At 43.7% G+C, this 19,066-nt stretch overlaps 1 protein-coding gene across 2 annotated transcripts in view; it reads right to left on the bottom strand.

Annotated features, from left to right (window-relative positions):
* Nucleotides 1–983: 983 nt before the first annotated feature.
* Nucleotides 984–19,066, bottom strand: part of ZMAT5 (zinc finger matrin-type 5) — a 33,147-nt gene continuing 15,064 nt past the window's right edge. Inside the window, exons 4-5 of one of the 2 annotated variants that reach the window (XM_066603790.1) lie at nt 6,671–6,773; nt 988–1,862 (exon numbers count right to left, since the gene is read on the bottom strand). In XM_066603790.1, coding sequence (XP_066459887.1) covers nt 1,733–1,862; nt 6,671–6,773 — 233 coding nt within the window. In that variant the 3' untranslated portion in view covers nt 988–1,732. Of the gene's footprint in view, nt 1,863–6,670; nt 6,774–19,066 lie in introns of both variants that reach the window. The other variant, XM_066603792.1, reaches the window with a different exon arrangement.

Raw genomic sequence — 19,066 nt, 5'->3', positions numbered from 1 at the left:
TTTTGCAAGGTTAGTCCACCAAGGACTGGCTGGAGATTTTCATAGAAAGTGTTCATTTCTCTCCCCCAGCTCCAATCAATGGTTATACTAGGCATTGCCCAGATTAGTACACACCTGAACTCCATCTGCTGTTGGAACCACCAGATAATACAGGTCACATAACAAATCTTCGGTCCGGATGTTGAAACACAGGAGACACTCAATGACTGAAGTGCTCTCCCACACGTGCAGGAAAAGGATCCTGTGAGGTCAGAAAAAAAAAAAGCCTTCCCTTCCTGACCTCTGGAAGCACAGCATTCGCCAGCGGGCAAGAGGATGATTAAAGGCTTACCTAGTGGTTTCCCGTAGAGACTTACCCTCGGCAGGTAACTTCTCATGCCACCTAGTTTGGGAGCAAGGCCCTGCAGTCCACCACCTTAAAAGTTCTGGAGGAATCATTGAAAGAGGCAGGATAGCCAAGTAGCAGCTACCTCCGCCAAACTTTCCTATGGACAAGAAACCAGAAGTGAGGAGGTAAAAGGGTGTTCCCATCTTTAAATATCTGGGAGTTTCCTGTCCGAAAAGAAGCCGGTCTCTCTCTTGGGTATTGTCGAAAATACTGCATTGTTTAGGAATTACAGCCATTTTTACAGACTCAAAAATAAATCGGATTGATGATTAGAAATAGAAGGAATACTTTAATACCTGAATGTTAATGCTCTACAGCCAATGACTGTCTGAAGTTTGGGAGACATGAACACCACCAAATGCCAAGTTTCTTGCCCTGATATGACTTGCCAGGCCTTCACTGTAGAAGCCTTCAGTTTTGTCTTCGACAAGTGAAAACCATCATCAAGCTGAAGTCAGATGACAGAGTTGGCCTTTGAAAAAATATTCGAAATACTTCTGTTCCGAATTGCATTTCTATTCTTTGCCAATCAAAGAATAATGATAGGACAAACGAAAAGAACAATAATAGAACAAACTCAATCTTTTTATTACTTAGCAAAATGTTTATTTACAGATAAGCCAAAGAACTCGAATACAAAATTAGCATTTGTGACAGAATAAATCGACAGCAATAAATTAAATCAAGAAGTTGGGCTTTCTATTCCAACAACTCTGCAGGAAGAAAACAAACATATTACATAGTTCTTATACGAATATGCTGAACACCACCCTCTGAGTTAAAGTGTTCAGTAGATCACATTTATAAGATGGACAAGTCTGTTGTACTACAGTAAGGCCAGTTTCAGACGTATTGAAAGACATTACATCTATAGGTCATCCATTTTTCATCCATATTTTAATTATTTTCTATTGGGCAAATACGGGCCGTCAGTCTTTCGGACGGCCACACGAGCGCCGAGATCACCGCTAAGGTAGTCAGTGCTCGTACAGAGCATTTAAACAGAAAGACTGGCCAGCTGGCTACTTACTCAGCGCTTCACCTCCTATGGAAGGGCTGACCTTGGAGCATTCACATGGAACGACAATTCAGCGACCTAACGAGTTTTTTTAAGCTGACTGAAAGGTCAGCTTAAACAACCGTTACCAAAAAGTGAGCGATTTTTTTTTTGCATTCACACTGAATAATCGCTTGAATTCGTTTGTTTCAACGAATTTTGCGCGATAATCGTTACTTGTAAATGGGCCTTGACATTGAACCTAATCTTGACAAGAAAAATGCATTGGCATCGACACAGTATTTACAATTGTCAGCTGCTCATCAACATCTTAAGGATACGGTGAATCAGCCCCACTCAAGGACCCCTGGATGATCTCCATCTGCAGCTGTGGGTGGATGAAGGGATGGGGGCAGCTCACACAGCGGAGGCCAACCTGGTGGTAAATGGTAGATGGGACGCTCAGATATGGAGGCACTGTGGAGAGAAAGGTGTAAATTGTGAAATCGAGATTCAGTAACATGATTTAATGATTTCCCATTTTGAAAATACTGTATCACAATGTTTGCTGTGCAATACCAAATTGCCATAACATAAATGGAGGGTTTACTGCCTTCCCATCTCCTTGTCTATTCGGTGGCACTTAACAATTCAATGATCTGATTGGCGACACGCTGCTCTGTCCATCTCACTTGAAAGAAAAATCCACCGAAGATGTACAGATATGATGGTGCTGGGATATCGCTCCTATGAAACTTTAAATATCTTCCAAAGGGGTTCTATGTTTGGGGCGTTATTGTAGAGGAGAACTAAAGTGAGCTCATTGTAAAGAAAATATTTCACTTAGGCCCAATGTCCACATGCGGATTTATTAAATCCGCGCAGGAGATCCGCAGCTCTAGCCGCCCATAGGAAACAATGGGGTGTCCGCAACTGAAACTAAGCCCTGCAGAGTGATTTTTTAGGCGTTTTGCGGATGCCCCGTGCGGATCTAGAATCGCAGCATGCTCCATTTTATTGCGGATGTGGCTCCATTCATCTCTACGGGAGATGAAAACACACAATCCGCGATCACCCGCAAGCCATTAAAAAGAATCATTTTTAAGATGATCCACAGTGATCTCCTGCGGATATCCGCATTGAACATCTGCATGTGCCGTTGACATTGGGCCTTACTGCCACACTAAACCTGAACTCAAAAGGGGCGACACACGTCTGTTCGGTGATAGATGCACCTCAAAGAATTATCCTGTTGGGCATCAACAATGTAATCTAGACATTTATTTGTAAATGTAATCTAAAGAGTAGAATAATCAAAGTTATAAAATCCAGGCAATGTCATTCATAGGTCCTTTTTTAGTAGCTGTTATTTCCAGAAATCTAGAATAAGGAGTTTATGAGGTTAGAAAAACCCAACTTCTTTCTTCTAGAAACAGCACCACTTTCGTCCAGGGTTTTAGCTGGTATTGCAGCGTAATGCCATTCATTTAAATGCGGCTATTCTGCAATACCCGTGGACAAGACTGGCACATTTGGTGCAAGGCTAAGGCCGCCTGCAGATGGCCGGGTCGGATCCCGCAGCGAGAATTCTCGCCGCGGGACCCGACCCAAGCTCTGCGAGCCCCGCACAGAAATAGAACATGCTGCGGTTTGTTTGCCGCGCGAGATTTCGCGCGGACAAACCGCAGCCGTCTGCCTAGGATTGTGTTTGCTAATGCAATCCTATGGCAGCTTCCAAGGGCGTCTGCAGGTGGCCTAAGTCCATATCTGCATTGGAGCCTCCATTTGTGAACAGAGCCAAGAAAGATGATGTTTTTCTAACCTCATACAACCCACTTTAAAAAGGGCCACTCTGGTGATTGTTTTTTCCAATTCATTCATTACTCAGTATATATAAGGGAGCTAGTTTTCCATTAGTTATTTCTGTCTGTCTCAATCTTCCAGCCTCTTGAGGGCTATGGTTTCATCTGAGGGTTATGGTTTCATTTTCTAGTTGATTTCTCAGTTTGTGGGATGCCGTTACACGAATCTACCATAAAAACTACTTAGAGGACGACACAGACTGTCTTGTCACAGTTACTGATGACAATTACACAGCTCCTGTCACACAGCTATAATAGAGGAGATCACAGCTCATCCTCCTAACTGTATACTTATGGGCCATAACCTATTTAGGTGTATATAGAAGGTAATGATAATTAGACTGTACTGCCTGCAGGCAAAAATAGTATAGCCTTAACTAATGTTAGGCCAATACAGCATGGGGTTGATTATAGGTGAAAGTGAAAACAAAAACCTCAGCCTCAAGATGGTGTCTAGTAAGGATCAGGCAGGGGGCTGCACTACAGGGAAGTGGCTGAAATACACAATGGAGACCTCCAGAATGTGATAGGCAATCAGATTAGAGGGCAGACATGGAAAATGTGTTTTTGCCTACAGTTTTCCTAGCTTTCCACCAGTAAAGCCATTACACAATGCTGACAGTGAACAAAAGACCTTATTTTTTTACATATTGTGTCTATAGATGAGTGAGCATACTCTGATAAGACAGTTACTCGAGCGAGCAACTGTCCCCCCCGAGTATATGCTCGGATAAGCATGCAGTTACTCGAGAGTGCTTGTTGAGAAAAAGGCTTTCTTAAAAAGACTGCGAGGGCAGTATTTTGTATAGCGAACAGTAGTGCAGAACCTTTAGAGGGTATAGAGAACAGCAAGACAAAATACAGCTCACCACATGAAATTAGTCTTGGTCCTCAGGGCCCAACATCCTATGTTATGTATAAGGCTTTGCTCATCCGAAACATATAGGTCTTGGCTGGAGATTCTCTTAGAAAGCGTTCATTTCTCTCCGCCTGCTCCAATCAGTGGCGAGACTAAGCGTTGCCCAGATTGTGAGCGTTGTTTTTTTTTAACCTTATTTCTGGATTTATTCAAATAAAAATTTTATTTAAAGTGCTGGAGCTATACATTTTCTCTTTATTAGTACGGTATGCCACAACTCTAGACCCTGACAGTACATGCGGTCCGGTAGGGAATGGGCACACTGTGAGGAAGAGAAGCTGTCTGCAACACACAATGGCTTTTTTCTCCTCACAGTGCTATGGGCCAGAGGCAGAAGATCACAAAGATCTCAGGAGAGCAGACTGAAGGGAATACAATTTACATTGTAATATATATATATATATATATATATATAATAAATCAAAAGGCCCATATACTATTATGTGGAAACGGCTGTGCCTGCACTAGTGATAACCATGCAGGCACAACTGGAGCCCCCTGGTTCAGCTATGGAGTTAGCTGGTTTCTCAGCTCTGCCTTCACCTAGCTACATAGCTGAGAAGGGATTTTCTACCAAAAATGTACAGAATAGGCTGAATAAACCTATTGCAAAAATGCTTATAAATTGCCTATTCTGTGTATTCTTGAAAAAAATAAAATAAGATGCAGCTACTCTTTAAAACCTCACTTATTTATGGAGAAACGGCTCAGAAATTCATTCGGAGCTGAAAAATGAAATAGTGAGACTAGGAGAGAACAATAAGTTGCATTACTTGCTAACATATCAATGCTACCTTTCACATGGCTGTGCTTAAATCTACAGCAATCCTGCCCTTTGACTTCACAATACACAGTTTTACACTACATGCGTTGATTTCCATTGAAAACTGGGAGCAAATTCTGTATATAGCCACATATTCCATATGCAGCTGAAAGCCTGCAGCTCCTTATCCAGCATGTCAAATACCTGCCTTTGGTGACTCAATGAATCAATCACAGCTGCACTTTACAAGACTGCCATCAAAGTAAATCATGGGGGAAGACAAGACTGAAATCTGTCCGTGCTGCTGTCACGTCCGTGTGAATCTTAGACTGGCCACGGGCCACAGAACAGTCAAGGAGCACTTCTGCGTCTGAAGATGTGGGGAGAGCGGTACCCGCTTGTCAGCTCCCCGTCAGAGCAGGTGCAAGAAGAGGAAACCCTAGAGTTTGCAGATCAGTTTGTAATCAGGCTTTACAGCGACAAGGAGAATTTGAATGATTTTGGAGCATTTCTGCTGAATGCTTGCATTTAGCCTGATGGATAGAAATCTAGCAGAGATGACTAAGATGACTAAGAATAAAGGGAGTCCATCATGTTCTATTTCTGTAGCTTCGGTTGTACCACACCACTTAAACTGGAACCAATTGCTTTTCAATTGTTATTCATTTAACAACCAGAACTCTGAAAACTCCTGGAGTCTTAAATTGACATTCTCAAGCCGTGTCGACCGGAAACCTCTGAAATACAATCTTGTGCAAAGCCAATATAAAAAAAGCGCTTACTGCAGGCAAGGATGCACCAATACGTAAAAGCGTTATATTGACTATACTGATCAGACAAGGGGGATCCAGCTAGACATACAATATACCAAAAATAAAATAGCTACAATGTGTTTCATATATTATATATCACACACATACTATATTTATTGATGCACTGTGCATACATAAAAGAGAACATAGGATGTGCAACGAGACAAAGAAACTCACAAAGAGGATACAAAGTATACAAACGCTTATTAACAAACTACACAACTGACACACACGAGCATAACTGCTCTAACACCACCATACGGGGATGTGCCTCCTATTTTGCCTCTCCTAGGGCTAATTACGTATTAGATTAGACCTCTATCATGGCCTCAGTTTGTACTATAGCATTTGGGTGGATCTCGAATACTGTATACTGGCTGTTTGTATGGGGTCTCTTTTGGGGGGTACCCATTTTTAAACAATTTTTGCTAGTGTGTGTACTTTATATTTGTTAATAAACATTTGTATACTTTGTTATGTTTGCTTTTTGGGTGTTTCATTGTGTCTTTACAGACTTTCTCTTTGGTGTGCAATAGGTCAGGCACCATACTGTCTGGTGGTATGTACAATCTACACAGTGCCAATCATTGTGTATGTGACTGCTGTAGCCATCACTGGGTATAGCCACCAAGTGAACAGCACATGACTGCTGCAGGAGTTTCCAAGACCGAAGTGGCAGGGACAGGGGTGGCTGGGTTGAACCGGGTGTCCATTTAACGGGTGAGTAGTGATTATAAGAATTTTTTTTAAAAACACCCAAAAAACACAAACATATTTGAGTCCATTCCAGATCTATATTTTTTTATTTTACTCTCAAAAGACGCTTTAAAAAGTAGTCTATTAATAAGTGTAGTAGCAGAAATCAGAACGGTGATTTGGAAGCATATAGAATGCAATGTGTGAAGCCAAGCGCCCTCTGCTGTACTGACCTGTCATTACGTCTGCTTTCTCTCTTAGCTCTCTCTTCCAACCAAGGATGTACATTACAAGGAGGAATCTGCCTACTTAGATTTTCCTTCAATATTCTTTCGGCTGTATGAAGGAAATAACAAGCATTCAATCAAAATAAAAGTCTCATTTTATAGAATTAAATGGATCCAAAAATGATAGTGGTGGTCCTTGGTGCAGATTGTACAGTGTATGACTCACATTACTGAATAGGTCACCAGTAAGCACACTACGTGCAGGGTATACTGAGAGCCCTGAAATAATTACCAAAGTGCCACCTTTGATATTTGGCTGCAAAATCTTTATATGCCGTTCCATTTTTCATAAACACATGTAATTATCACCCCAAGCACAATATCCAATGGAAGAAGCTCTCCGCGCCCCTTACATCATGATTAAAAAAACATGAGGCTAATAAATCATGAATACTGGAGTGATCTCGCTTTCCAATTTATACATGAGCAGTTAGCAGCATTTGTAAATGTTATGCAAAATCTACTAACGACTTTATTATAACGGTGGGGGAGGAGGGGGGGGGGCAGATAACTACTGTCACCAGCAGTAGTACGGGCTAAAGTAGGACAAGAACTGGTGCAGATTAATACACTTATGTAATACAAAGGACATTCGAGGCCCTTCCAGCATCATCACGTCATAGCATCACAGTATCTAAACCTGTGGGTAGAGTTCAGCATCCTTGTCAATACTGGAGGAGCCTCATAGACAGATACATCTACTTTAACATTCAGAAGGTTTAGATACTGTGGAGGCTAATGTTTTAAGGCCCATTTAGACACAACGATTATCGCTCAAAGCTGTCTTTTCAGCGATAACCGTTGTGTGTAGCTGCACTGACATCGTACAGTTTTTGTTAAACCATCGCTCATCGTTGTCTTTCAGCGATGAGCCTTATCAGGGATTCACAGCGGGATACAGCTGATACTATTGTTTCAGCTGTATCCTGCTCCCTGATCACAGGCTGGGTATGAAGAACAGAGCGGTCCAGCTGCATTTTTCATACCCCACATGGAGCGCTTGGCTGTATAACAGCCGGGCGCTCCGAGCAGGGAACAGCTGGATGCAGACAAGAGGGGACACCCTGCTTGTCTTCTGCATCCCCCGCTGGGAGCGCTCGGGGAACAGATGGATGCAGAGAACAAGCGGCTCTAGTGTTGGACCTATAAATACTTATTGCAATTCGTAAACGTGGCATCAAGATTTAAAAAAAAAAAAAAAAAGGTGAAAATATTAAAATCCATTTGTTACATAAAAAGGCGTTATAATATCCCTATGGTCAATATTATTCGACATAGTTTGGTTCAATTTGTCATCTCATGTATTTATTAATGCTGGAAAATGCTAAGGAAAAAAGGATTAAAAAAATTAAAAAAAAGGTTCAATAAATACTCTCTTTAGGAAAAAAAAAAAAAATTTAAAAAAGGCATGTGTCCCTCTGCTTACAACCATTAGGGGCTTTTCACACAGGGCATATTTGCTGACGACTTTCCACCACAGACAACCGGCAGAAAATCTGCAGTAAATCCCCCGGTGCCCGAATGGGACCTAAATGTTGTGGATGTAGCATATTTCTAAGTTTGAGGTCCACTGACAAGATCCACAGCATAGATTAAGCCGCATTCCCAGAGCTTGTAATGTAAACGCTGTGGATTTATGGTAAGGACGCATGTGGCAGGTTTCATCCGACCTGAATGCGGTTTGTAAGAATCCCTGCACACGCGGGACTCACATGTGTAGAACGGACGTATACAACAAACCTACAACGGAAATATTATTAACCCCGTAAAGCGCGGCAGGGTTTCCGCTCTCGTTTTTCCATCTCCATGATCCGAGAGGTACAACTCTTTTTATTTTTCAGTCAGCAGAGCTGTAGGATGGCTTGCTTTTTGTTTTTTTGTGTGTGGATGAGTTGAGTTTTTTAAGGGTACCATTAAATGTACCATGCAATATATTGAAAAAGTTTAGAAAATTTCCAACTGGGGTGAAACGGGGAGAGGAAATTAAAAAACAAACACACAATTGTGACTTTTTAAGAAGAGTGATGGGGGAACTTTACGTTACTTTTACAGGATAACTTTATTCTGTGGGTCGGTACAGTTGTGGCAATATCACATTCATATGGTTTCTATTAGGTTTTACGGCTTTCAAAAAATATGCTATATGTATTCTGAACCTCAGGACTTTCATTTTTAACTTTTCCATTGATGGAGCGGTGTGAGGATTTGCTTTTTGTGGGGTAAGTTGTAGTTTTCACTGGTACCGATATGGGTAATAGATAGAATAAAAAGTGATCAAAAAGTCCTTTTTTTTGTTTGTTTTTTTTAAGTTTCAGTAAGACTTTAACTTCTGCCATTACATATTTCTTATGGCACTCCCTGTGTGGGATAAATCATGTAATATTTAGATATTTCTAAACTTTTACAGAATTGACATTACCAATTATTTTAAAAAATGTATATATATATTTTAGTTTATGATTTTTTTTTAAACTTTTTTGTGAAAGCTGAAGAGTTGATATTATATATTTTTCTAATGTTAAAATAAATTTAATGAAAAAAAAAAATTAAGGCCCCACTCACATCTGTGATTGTGCTCCATTAGGGCTTTCTGTTTCTCTGTTCTATTTTTAGGACACAGAAAGTGAAGTACAAACTGAATTGAAACTGATTACTTTTTTCACATTGAAATCAATGATAGAATGAAAAATATAAGAAAATACAAATTCTAATGTTTTCCTTTGAATCCATTCAGTTTGACTTCTGTTTCTCTGCATTAGCGCAGTAGACTGCGCTTTTTGGTCCTGTTAAAAAAAAATGGACCGGATTCTAAATGGAGAAATTTCCTTTGCATCATTGATTTTAATGGGGAAAAAAAAATCTGGTTAAATTTAGTTTGTTACAAAAACGGAACAGAGAGATGGAAAGCTCTAATGAAGCTAGATTTGAATGGGCCCTTCCTTTTTTTTTTTCATTCTTTTTTCCTTTAAGGCCTCATGTCCACGGGGAAAATAAGAATTAAAATCCGCAGCGGATTTTAACTCTTCTCCCGCGCGCGGATCCGCACCCCATAGGGATGCATTGACCACCCGCGGGTAGATAAATACCCGCGGATCGTCAATAAAAGTGATTTTAAAAAAAATGGAGCATGAAAAAATCTGGACCATGCTCCATTTTCATGCGGGTCTCCCGCGGGGACGGCTCCCGCGGGCTTCTATTGAAGCCTATGGAAGCCGTCCGGATCCGCGGGACACAAAAATCAGAGTTTACTCACACGCTCCGGTTCTTCTCTTCCCAGCGGCGCCATCTTCTCTCAGTCGCGGCCGGATCATTTTGCTTCGGCCCGGCGCATGCGCGGGGCACGTCACCGACGTCATCATGCACATCCGCCGAGCCGAAGAATGAAGATCCGGCCGCGACGAGAGAAGATGACGCCGCAGCGAAGAGAAGAAACGGAGCGAATGGGAGGTGAGTTTATTCTCATTTATTCTTATTTTCAGCGCTCATGTCCGCGGGGCAGGAGGGACCCGCTACGGATTCTACATGTAGAATCCGTAGCGGATCTGATTTTCCCCGTGGACATGAGGCCTGAGTCCCTGTAGGGAACTTGAGATAATCTTATCACTTGTACAATACACTAAAATAATTCAGCATTGCAATCTATTGTAATTTTACAGAAATCAATATGATAGAAGAGAAGCAGCATCCACGGATCTTTATCTCAACACTTTAATTATCCAGCATAAAACAACGTTTCAACCTTATAAAGGTCTTTGTCAAGTTGACAAAGACCTTTATAAGGTTGAAACGTTGTTTTATGCTGGATAATTAAAGTGTTGAGATAAAGATCCGTGGATGCTGCTTCTCTTCTATCATATTGATTTCTGCTCCTTCCGGTTCAAGTGGATCCAGGACTGGCAAAGAAGCGCGCATTTTGTTTGCCCGGTTATTTCCTCCCTCTCTATATTGAGGTTTGGCGTGTGCTGTCGTCTCCCGTTCTCTGGTGGCGTGTATTGTAATTTTACAGGTGGCCTATTAAGCTCTGCACAAGGCTTTGGGCTGTCATGAGTGCCGATAGGCTTTGTGCGATCGTGTCCCAGGTGGACCAATAGGATGCTGGAGGGAGTCCTATCCCCGCCCCACCCCTCCGCCAGCCAGCTGCTTAGACAGCACAATCTGCACTAAGCAATTAAATGGCCGCTATTAGAGCCAACACCTATTGTAGCTGGCAACTGGCAGAAACAGAGAGAGTTTCAAGTGAGCTCAGCCTCTAAGCTTGCTTCATACAACCCCCTGTAACCTATATACCCAAAATAGGTCATTTAAGGATTTAAAGCTGAATTCACACAGTGTTTTGCTGACTTTTTAACTTATTTTTTCCTGTCAAAAGGGTCAAAAGCACAACAGCCAGATGTAAGTTTTAAAGTCTAAAAAGGAAACCAATGAAAAGTCTACACACACACACAACACTTTCTTCAGATTTTTGTGGCTTTTTTTTTTGCTTTTATACCAAAATGCAGCATGCTCTGGGTATGGTATTTTCCCCATTGGTTTCTCTACAGCACTTTAAAAAAAAAAAAAAAAGGACATTTTAATCCATTAAGTACATGGCCTAGTCTGTTACTTATATTTTCTGTATAGGAAATTTCCGCAAAGGGGAGGGGAAGCTTAAAATGCTACTGAGGATGCAGGCAGTCATTTAAGACGATTTTGTGCAGCTCCCTGAACCTGCTAATATACTTGGGAGAAGAAAAAAAAAGTTTATTCTTTGACTGTAGATGTTTATTCTAATGTCTGTTAACCCCTTTGTGACCAAGCCGGTTTGCGCCTTAATGACCAAGCCAAATTTTGGAAATCTGTCATATGTCACTTTAACATGGACTAACTCCGTAAAGGTTTTGCGTATCCCAGTGATTCTGACATTGTTTTTTCGCCACATGTTGTACTTCATTTAGGTGGTAACAATCACGGAAAATGGCCATATACTTACTAACTAAGGAGGGCAGATTGTTTGTTTATATATTTCCCCTTCTGTGACGTATTCATTTAGATGGTAAAAATAGGCCGATAGAGTTTGTGTATATTTATTAAAAGCGCCAAAATTAGGGGGAAAAAAGTTTAAAATTATCATTTTTTCACATTTTCAATTGTAATTCTCAAATATGTGCAAACATACTGTACAAATTTTTAATAAGATGTATTTTTCCATCTGTTTACTTTATTGTGGGCGCACATTTGAAAAGCTTTCGTTTTTCTTTTTAACCATTTAGGAGACGTACAAATTTGACATTGATTATCAACATTTTGAGGAACATTTTGTTTTTCTGCACCAAGCCAAAATTGTAAAGGCTCGTATGTGTCAGAATGATAGATGCCCCCCAAAATGACCCCATTTAAAAACTGCACCCCTTAATGTATTCACTGAGGGGTGTCATGAGTATTTTGACCTCACATTTTCTTTTCAGGAGTTAATGCAATTTAGCAGAGAAAAAATAAAATGTCATAATTTTGTAAATATGTCATATTAAAGGCAGTTTTTTTCTCTAGAGTGCACATGAAAATGAGAATTTACACCCCAAATTGGATACCCCTGCTTGTCCAGTGTTCAGAAACATACCCATTGTGGCTCTAATATTATGTCCGTATGCACAACGGGGCCCAAACCGAAAGGAGCAGCCGGTGGCTGTCAGAACAGAGATTTTCCTTGGAGGTGTTTCAGGCCCCATTGCCCACTTGTAGAGCCCTTCAGCTGCCCAAACAATAGAGAACCCCCACAAATGACCCCATTTTGAAAACGAGACTCCTTAACGAATTCATCTAGGGGTCTACTCCATATTTTGACCCCACAGTATTTGAATGAATCTGAGCAAAGCAGAAGGAAAAAATTACAATTTTTATTTTTTTTGGCCAATTGTGTCATTTTATAAACAGTTTTTTTTGTACAGCACACATATGAATGAAGACTTGCACCCCAAAATGGATACCCCCTGTTTGTCCCGTGTTTAGAAAAATACCCGTTGTGGCCCTAAACTTCTGTTTGTATGCACAACGGGGCCCAAACCGAAAAGGAGCAGCCGATGGCTTTCAGAACAGACATTTTGCTTGAGGGTGATTTAGGCCCCATTGCCAACTTGTAGAGCCCTTGAGCGGCCAAAACGACAGAGAACCCCACAAGTAACCTCATTTTGAAAACTAGACCCCTTAACGAATTCATCTAGGGGTGTACTGCGTTTTTTGATCCCACAGTTTTTGAATGAATCTAAGCAAAGCAGATGGAAAAAAATTAGGATTTTCATTTTTTGGGCAATTGTGTCAATTTAAAAACTGTTTTTTTGTACAGCACACATAGGAATGAAGACTTGCATCCCAAAATGGATCCAGTTTGTCCCGTGTTCAGAAACATACCCATTGTGGCCCCAATCTACTTATAGGACACATGGCTAGTCCTGTAATGGAGGGAACACCCGTGGCTTTCAGGGCACAACCGAATGAATTCCAGGCCCCATTGCTCACTTGTGCAGAAAACAAAAAATTGACTCCCTAAAAATAATTCCCCCCCATCCCCATTTTTTGCCATTCCCTAAAAGTATTAATGTAAACAGTGTGGCATGTCTGAATACATGGGTAATTACGGAGGCCCGATTGGGATGAGCACATGGGGCAATAAAACCAGGTATCCCTCCTCCTCCCATGCTTTTTGGGGTATTTCTTGACCTCAGTGGCAGGGATGGGGTGTGAAAAGTGGCGCTCTGTGAGTCTTCATAAGCTTGCTGAGGTGCGGTGGTCTTAAAACAGAAGGCGCTCAACAAGCTGCTCCTGGAACTGCATGAAGGCGAGCGTTCCCGGGGCTTCTTGTAAATTACGTATTACAGGTAGCGGTCTGAATAACGCCGGACTCCCACAGCCGGATGTGGAATCCACTTGCGGAGGCCCGCAGCGGATCCCAGCTGTGAGCCCGGCCGTGGCCCTGCGTACGGCCGTGTAATGTACTGCACATAACTGCGAACTCACACAGGCGGGCATGCTCTGTACACCTTTATTTGTTTATATTCCCTGCGCCGATGCTTAGCGATGATGCAGGTACTCGCAGTCCGTACACAATGTAGTTGCGTATGGGCTGCAAATATATCTGTGACCAAACAGTACAATGGGCTCTATGTCGCGGATATCCGCGGTAAAATAGAACTTGCTGCGTTCTGTTTTCTGCAACAGATTACGTAATTCTGACCCACTAATGTGAGTGAAATTGTGTAATTCCATGCATTTGATTGATCTGCGTATTACCGCTGATCAGATGCATGCGGAATCCGCAATTTCTATCCGGTCGTGTGAGACCAGCCTAAGGTAGATCGCTACCTTTTTATCACGTGACCGGGGACCGCTCAACGAGGCCACCCGTCACTGCTCCAGGCTCTCGCCTACCTTTGGTCCATGGGAGTAAGGAGATTTAACCCTTTCCAATCCAATTTGTATTCTGGTTTTCCTAGGGGGCTTAGGCCTCATGTCCACGGGCAAAAGAAGAATTAAAATCCGCAGCGGATTTTAACTCTTCTCCCGCCCGCAGATCCGCACCCCATAGGGATGCATTGACCACCCGCGGGTAGATAAATACCCGCGGATGGTCAATAAAAGTGATTTTTTTTTAAAAATGGAGCATGAAAAAATCTGGACCATGCTCCATTTTCGTGCGGGTCTCCCGCAGGCTTCTACTGAAGCCTATGGAAGCCGTCCGGATCCGCGGGAGACCTAAAATAAGAATATACTCACCTGCTCCGGATCTTCCCTTCGCCGCGGCTTCATCTTCTCTCCGGAGCGTGCGAGAGGTAAGTTTATTCTTATTTTAAGCGCTCATGTCTGCGGGGCAGGAGGGACCCACTACGAATTCTACATGGAGAATTCGTTGCGGGCCTGATTTTCCCCGTGGACATGAGGCCTTACTCTTTTTCTGCCATTATACAACAGCGCTATATGCTGGTTAAAGCCAGTACTGCATGAGGTGACACGTTGGATAGGCTCTGACAGCAGAGAGGCTGGCAATATACAGTAAGAGAACCCCGACGGATGTCTTGCAACATCGAGGCTGTACAGCCTTAAATCATAATGCCTTCAGAGGTCAGACAGTGGATTGGAAAGGGTTAAAATTTCCTGGGCTTCCCGCAGAAGCTGGAGAGGTCCATGGAGGATGATCACATCGGGGTTCAAATGCGGAGGCCTCCGGTAAGAGGTTTCATCTCCTCTCACTGATTGCATCGTTGATGGGAGATGAAACTTCAACTTTTAAAAAAACTTTTACGTGATCGCCATTATCCATTTTGGATAACGGCGATCACGTGACCAGTAACCCCATACCGCGCCCCCCCCCCTGACATCTCCACGCTCTCGGCTACATTTGGTAGCCAGGAGCAGGGAGATTTTAATTTTCCCGGGCAGTCCTTGACTTTTGCGCATGCGTCCGCCATTATGCTGACGGGTGTATGCACTTAAGCACGGGTAAGGTCCGCGGATAAAAATCCCATTAGGGGACAAATCCAGGGACCTTAGTTATGTAATTTCATCTCCCCTCACGGATATGATACATAAGGGGAGATAAAAACTTTAACTTTTTAAACTTTTTAACTTTCCATGAACATCATTATCTGATAGATAACTGTGATCATGTGACCGGGAATCGCATACAGTGGTCCCCCGTGAGATCTCCTTGCACTCGGCTATCTTTGACAGCCGGGTGCAGGGGAACTTTAAATTTGCCGGGCTCTTCGGCCTTATGCGCATGCGCGCCGCATCGGTGCGTGCGCAGAAACCCACGGCAGCTGTAGATCACCACCGGTCATCATGGTGGACGGGGGTGAATATTTTCACCTCCCCATATGGATTGGATCCATAATAGCAGGTGAAACTTTAACTTTTTCACTTTTCCGTGATTGCCGTTATCTATTGAATAACGGCGATCATGGGACTGGGAAACGCTCACCGCGGTCCCCGGTGACATCTCCTGCCTCCTGGCTACCTTCAGGAGTCGGGAGCCAGGAGCCTTTAAATTTCCTGGGGCTCCCGGCCTTCTGCGAATGCGGCTGACGTAATGATGTCTAGCGCGCATGCGTAGAAGGGCGGCGTCAGGTCCTGGAGGACCAGATCACCGTGGGACAGCACAGAGGACCAGGGTGAGTAATCTCAGCTGCCCCCATGGATCCGATCCATGAGGGCAGCTGGATCTTTACCTTTTTAAAAACTTTTTTGCACTTTATTGCCAATCGCATTGCCGAGGGGCACTCCCCGCAGCCCAGGATGACAGTTCCATGTTGTCAGCTACCTCCGGGCACCGACACCATGGAGCTGTTACGTCTATAGCCCATGTGGCTTTAATCCTCGCAGGGTGCATTTTTTTACGTCCTCGAGGATTAAAGCCCACTTAGCTAGCACGTAAAAACACTATGGGCTGGTCACTAAGGGGTTAAGGACTAGGAGGCCATCACTTTGTGTAATGGGGGGATCCAGTATATACATGTCATCTTATCATCATCACCGACATAACATTGACAGAGGGCACTTGAAAAGTTCTTTCTACAGAAATATCAGACTAGGATTAGACTTAGTGATCAGTGTGAATACTGCAAGATTTTAGGCTTTTTTTTCCCTATTTATATTATAGATCCAAAAAAAGTCATCATAAATAAAATGTTGGACATAAAAACATTCACTGCAATGGCTGTGATTGCTTCATAGAGTGCTGCAGTGATTGGTTCTCAAGCGTGACGACTCAGCCAATCAGAGTCAGCGCTTACTGGAGGCGGGGATTTTGAACCTTCTGATCAGGAAGCGCTGACTGAAGACTACAAACAAGTGCCAGAGCTTCAGAAGGAGAAGTGCGGCGGAGCAGAGAGCGCCTGTTAGGTAATGTATAACCTTTTTTTTTCCTTCTATGTAGCTAGGGGTTAAATTAGGGACAAACAGTAGGATTTCCTACTGTAAAAGTTGCATTGCACCGCATGAAAACCGCGTTTTCATGCAATGCAACACGAAGGAAGGATCCATAGGGAAACATAGGCTACAAAACATTGCAAATTGAGGCTGTATAGAGCATGCCACGATTTTGTATTCTCGCAATGTAGCAGGCTACAAAACATCACTAATGTGAAGGAACCCATTGGAAAACATGGGCTTCACATTTGTAGTGCTGTTGCACCCCCAGAAAATCACGCGATTTTGACGCCCGTATGAAAGCGGCCTAAGGCAAGTGAGTTCTGCATCAGATACATTTACACGAGACAAATTCCAAATCTAAAATAAAAGAATTAACATTTTCAAGAGGGTGTTTCCAGTTTTAATGTGACTGTTGGGGAAGGTGTGTGTGTGGAGGGAAGGGGAAGTGTTAGCTAATGAATAGAGATGAGCGAACCTACTCGGCCACGCCCCTTTTTCGCCCAAGCGCCGTGATTTTCGAGTACTTCCGTACTCGGGCGAAAAGATTCGGGGGGCGCCGTGGGTGAGTTGCAGCGGGGAGTGGGGGGGGGGGGAAGAGCGAGAGAGAGAGAGGACTCCCCCCTGTTCCCCGCTGCTACCCCCCGCTCCGCCACACCTCCCCCTGCCCCCCGGCGCCCCCTGAATCTTTTCACCCGAGTACTGAAGTACTCGAAAATCACGGTGCTCGATCGAGTAATTACTCGAAACGAGTAGGTTCGCTCATCTCTACTAATGAACAGACAAGAACCAAATATCACCACGTGGCAAGATCTTTTTCTCTATGTCCTACTATCTTGGAAATCTGTTATGATGTGACATCTGGATTTTGCCATTGCGCCTAATGCAGTTTGTGCCACTATCCACATTAGTTATCACTATGATTCAGCTGAGTTCTAGAGTAAGAGCGAGGTTAATACATAAAATGTGTAAGTGAACTTGGAATTTTATGCTATACAAATAGTTTTATAACAACGGGATAAAGGTTTTTATTCAGGTCAAGTACTAAAAAAAAATTCATTGAATAAAATACATAAATCGAAAGGATTGGTGGAGATTTGACTGCCAGGTCCCCCTCTGGTCTTCCGAATGAGGGAGCAATAGCTCTTGTTTAGTGTGGTTTCTTCAAGGACACTTGTGGCCATCACCGTGTAGGGGCGTATAGCAGTCCTGTAGTGTCCAATACAGTGGTTAGACAGGAGTGTGGTCACCACTGTGTAGGGGCGTACAGAGGTCCTGTAGTGCCCAATACAGTGGTTGGACAGGAGTGTGGCCACCGTGTAGCGGCGTACAGCGATCCTGTTGTGCCCAATACAGTGGTTAGACAGGAGTGTGGTCACCACTGTGTAGGGGCGTACAGCGGTCCCATTATGCCCAATACAGTGGTTAGATAGGAGTGTGGCCACCGTGTAGGAGGGTACAGCGGTCCTGTTGTGCCCATTACAGTGGTTGGACAGGAGTGTGGTCACCACTGTGTAGGGGCGTACGACAGTCCTGTAGTGTCCAATACAGTGGTTAGACAGGAGTGTGGCCACCGTGTAGGGGCGTACAGCGGTCCTATTATGCCCAATACAGTGGTTAGACAGGAGTGTGGCCACCGTGTAGGGGCGTACAGCGATCCTGTTGTGCCCAATACAGTGGTTAGACAGGAGTGTGGCCACCGTGTAGGGGCGTACAGCGGTCCTATTATGCCCAATACAGTGGTTAGACAGGAGTGTGGTCACCATGTAGGGGCGTACAGAGGTCCTGTAGTGCCCAATACAGTGGTTGGACAGGAGTGTGGTCACCACTGTGTAGGGGCGTACAGAGGTCCTGTAGTGCCCAATACAGTGGTTGGACAGGAGTGTGGCCACCGTGTAGCGGCGTACAGCGATCCTGTTGTGCCCAATACAGTGGTTAGACAGGAGTGTGGTCACCACTGTGTAGGGGCGTACAGCGGTCCCATTATGCCCAATACAGTGGTTAGATAGGAGTGTGGCCACCGTGTAGGAGGGTACAGCGGTCCTGTTGTGCCCATTACAGTGGTTGGACAGGAGTGTGGTCACCACTGTGTAGGGGCGTACGACAGTCCTGTAGTGTCCAATACAGTGGTTAGACAGGAGTGTGGCCACCGTGTAGGGGCGTACAGCGGTCCTATTATGCCCAATACAGTGGTTAGACAGGAGTGTGGCCACCGTGTAGGGGCGTACAGCGATCCTGTTGTGCCCAATACAGTGGTTAGACAGGAGTGTGGCCACCGTGTAGGGGCGTACAGCGGTCCTATTATGCCCAATACAGTGGTTAGACAGGAGTGTGGTCACCATGTAGGGGCGTACAGAGGTCCTGTAGTGCCCAATACAGTGGTTGGACAGGAGTGTGGTCACCACTGTGTAGGGGCGTACAGCGGTCCCATTATGCCCAATACAG

The sequence above is a fragment of the Eleutherodactylus coqui genome, chromosome 5 (assembly GCF_035609145.1).
Source record: "Eleutherodactylus coqui strain aEleCoq1 chromosome 5, aEleCoq1.hap1, whole genome shotgun sequence".
NCBI classification, from domain to species: Eukaryota; Metazoa; Chordata; class Amphibia; order Anura; family Eleutherodactylidae; genus Eleutherodactylus; species Eleutherodactylus coqui.
This window is presented reverse-complemented; position numbering and strand designations above follow the sequence as displayed.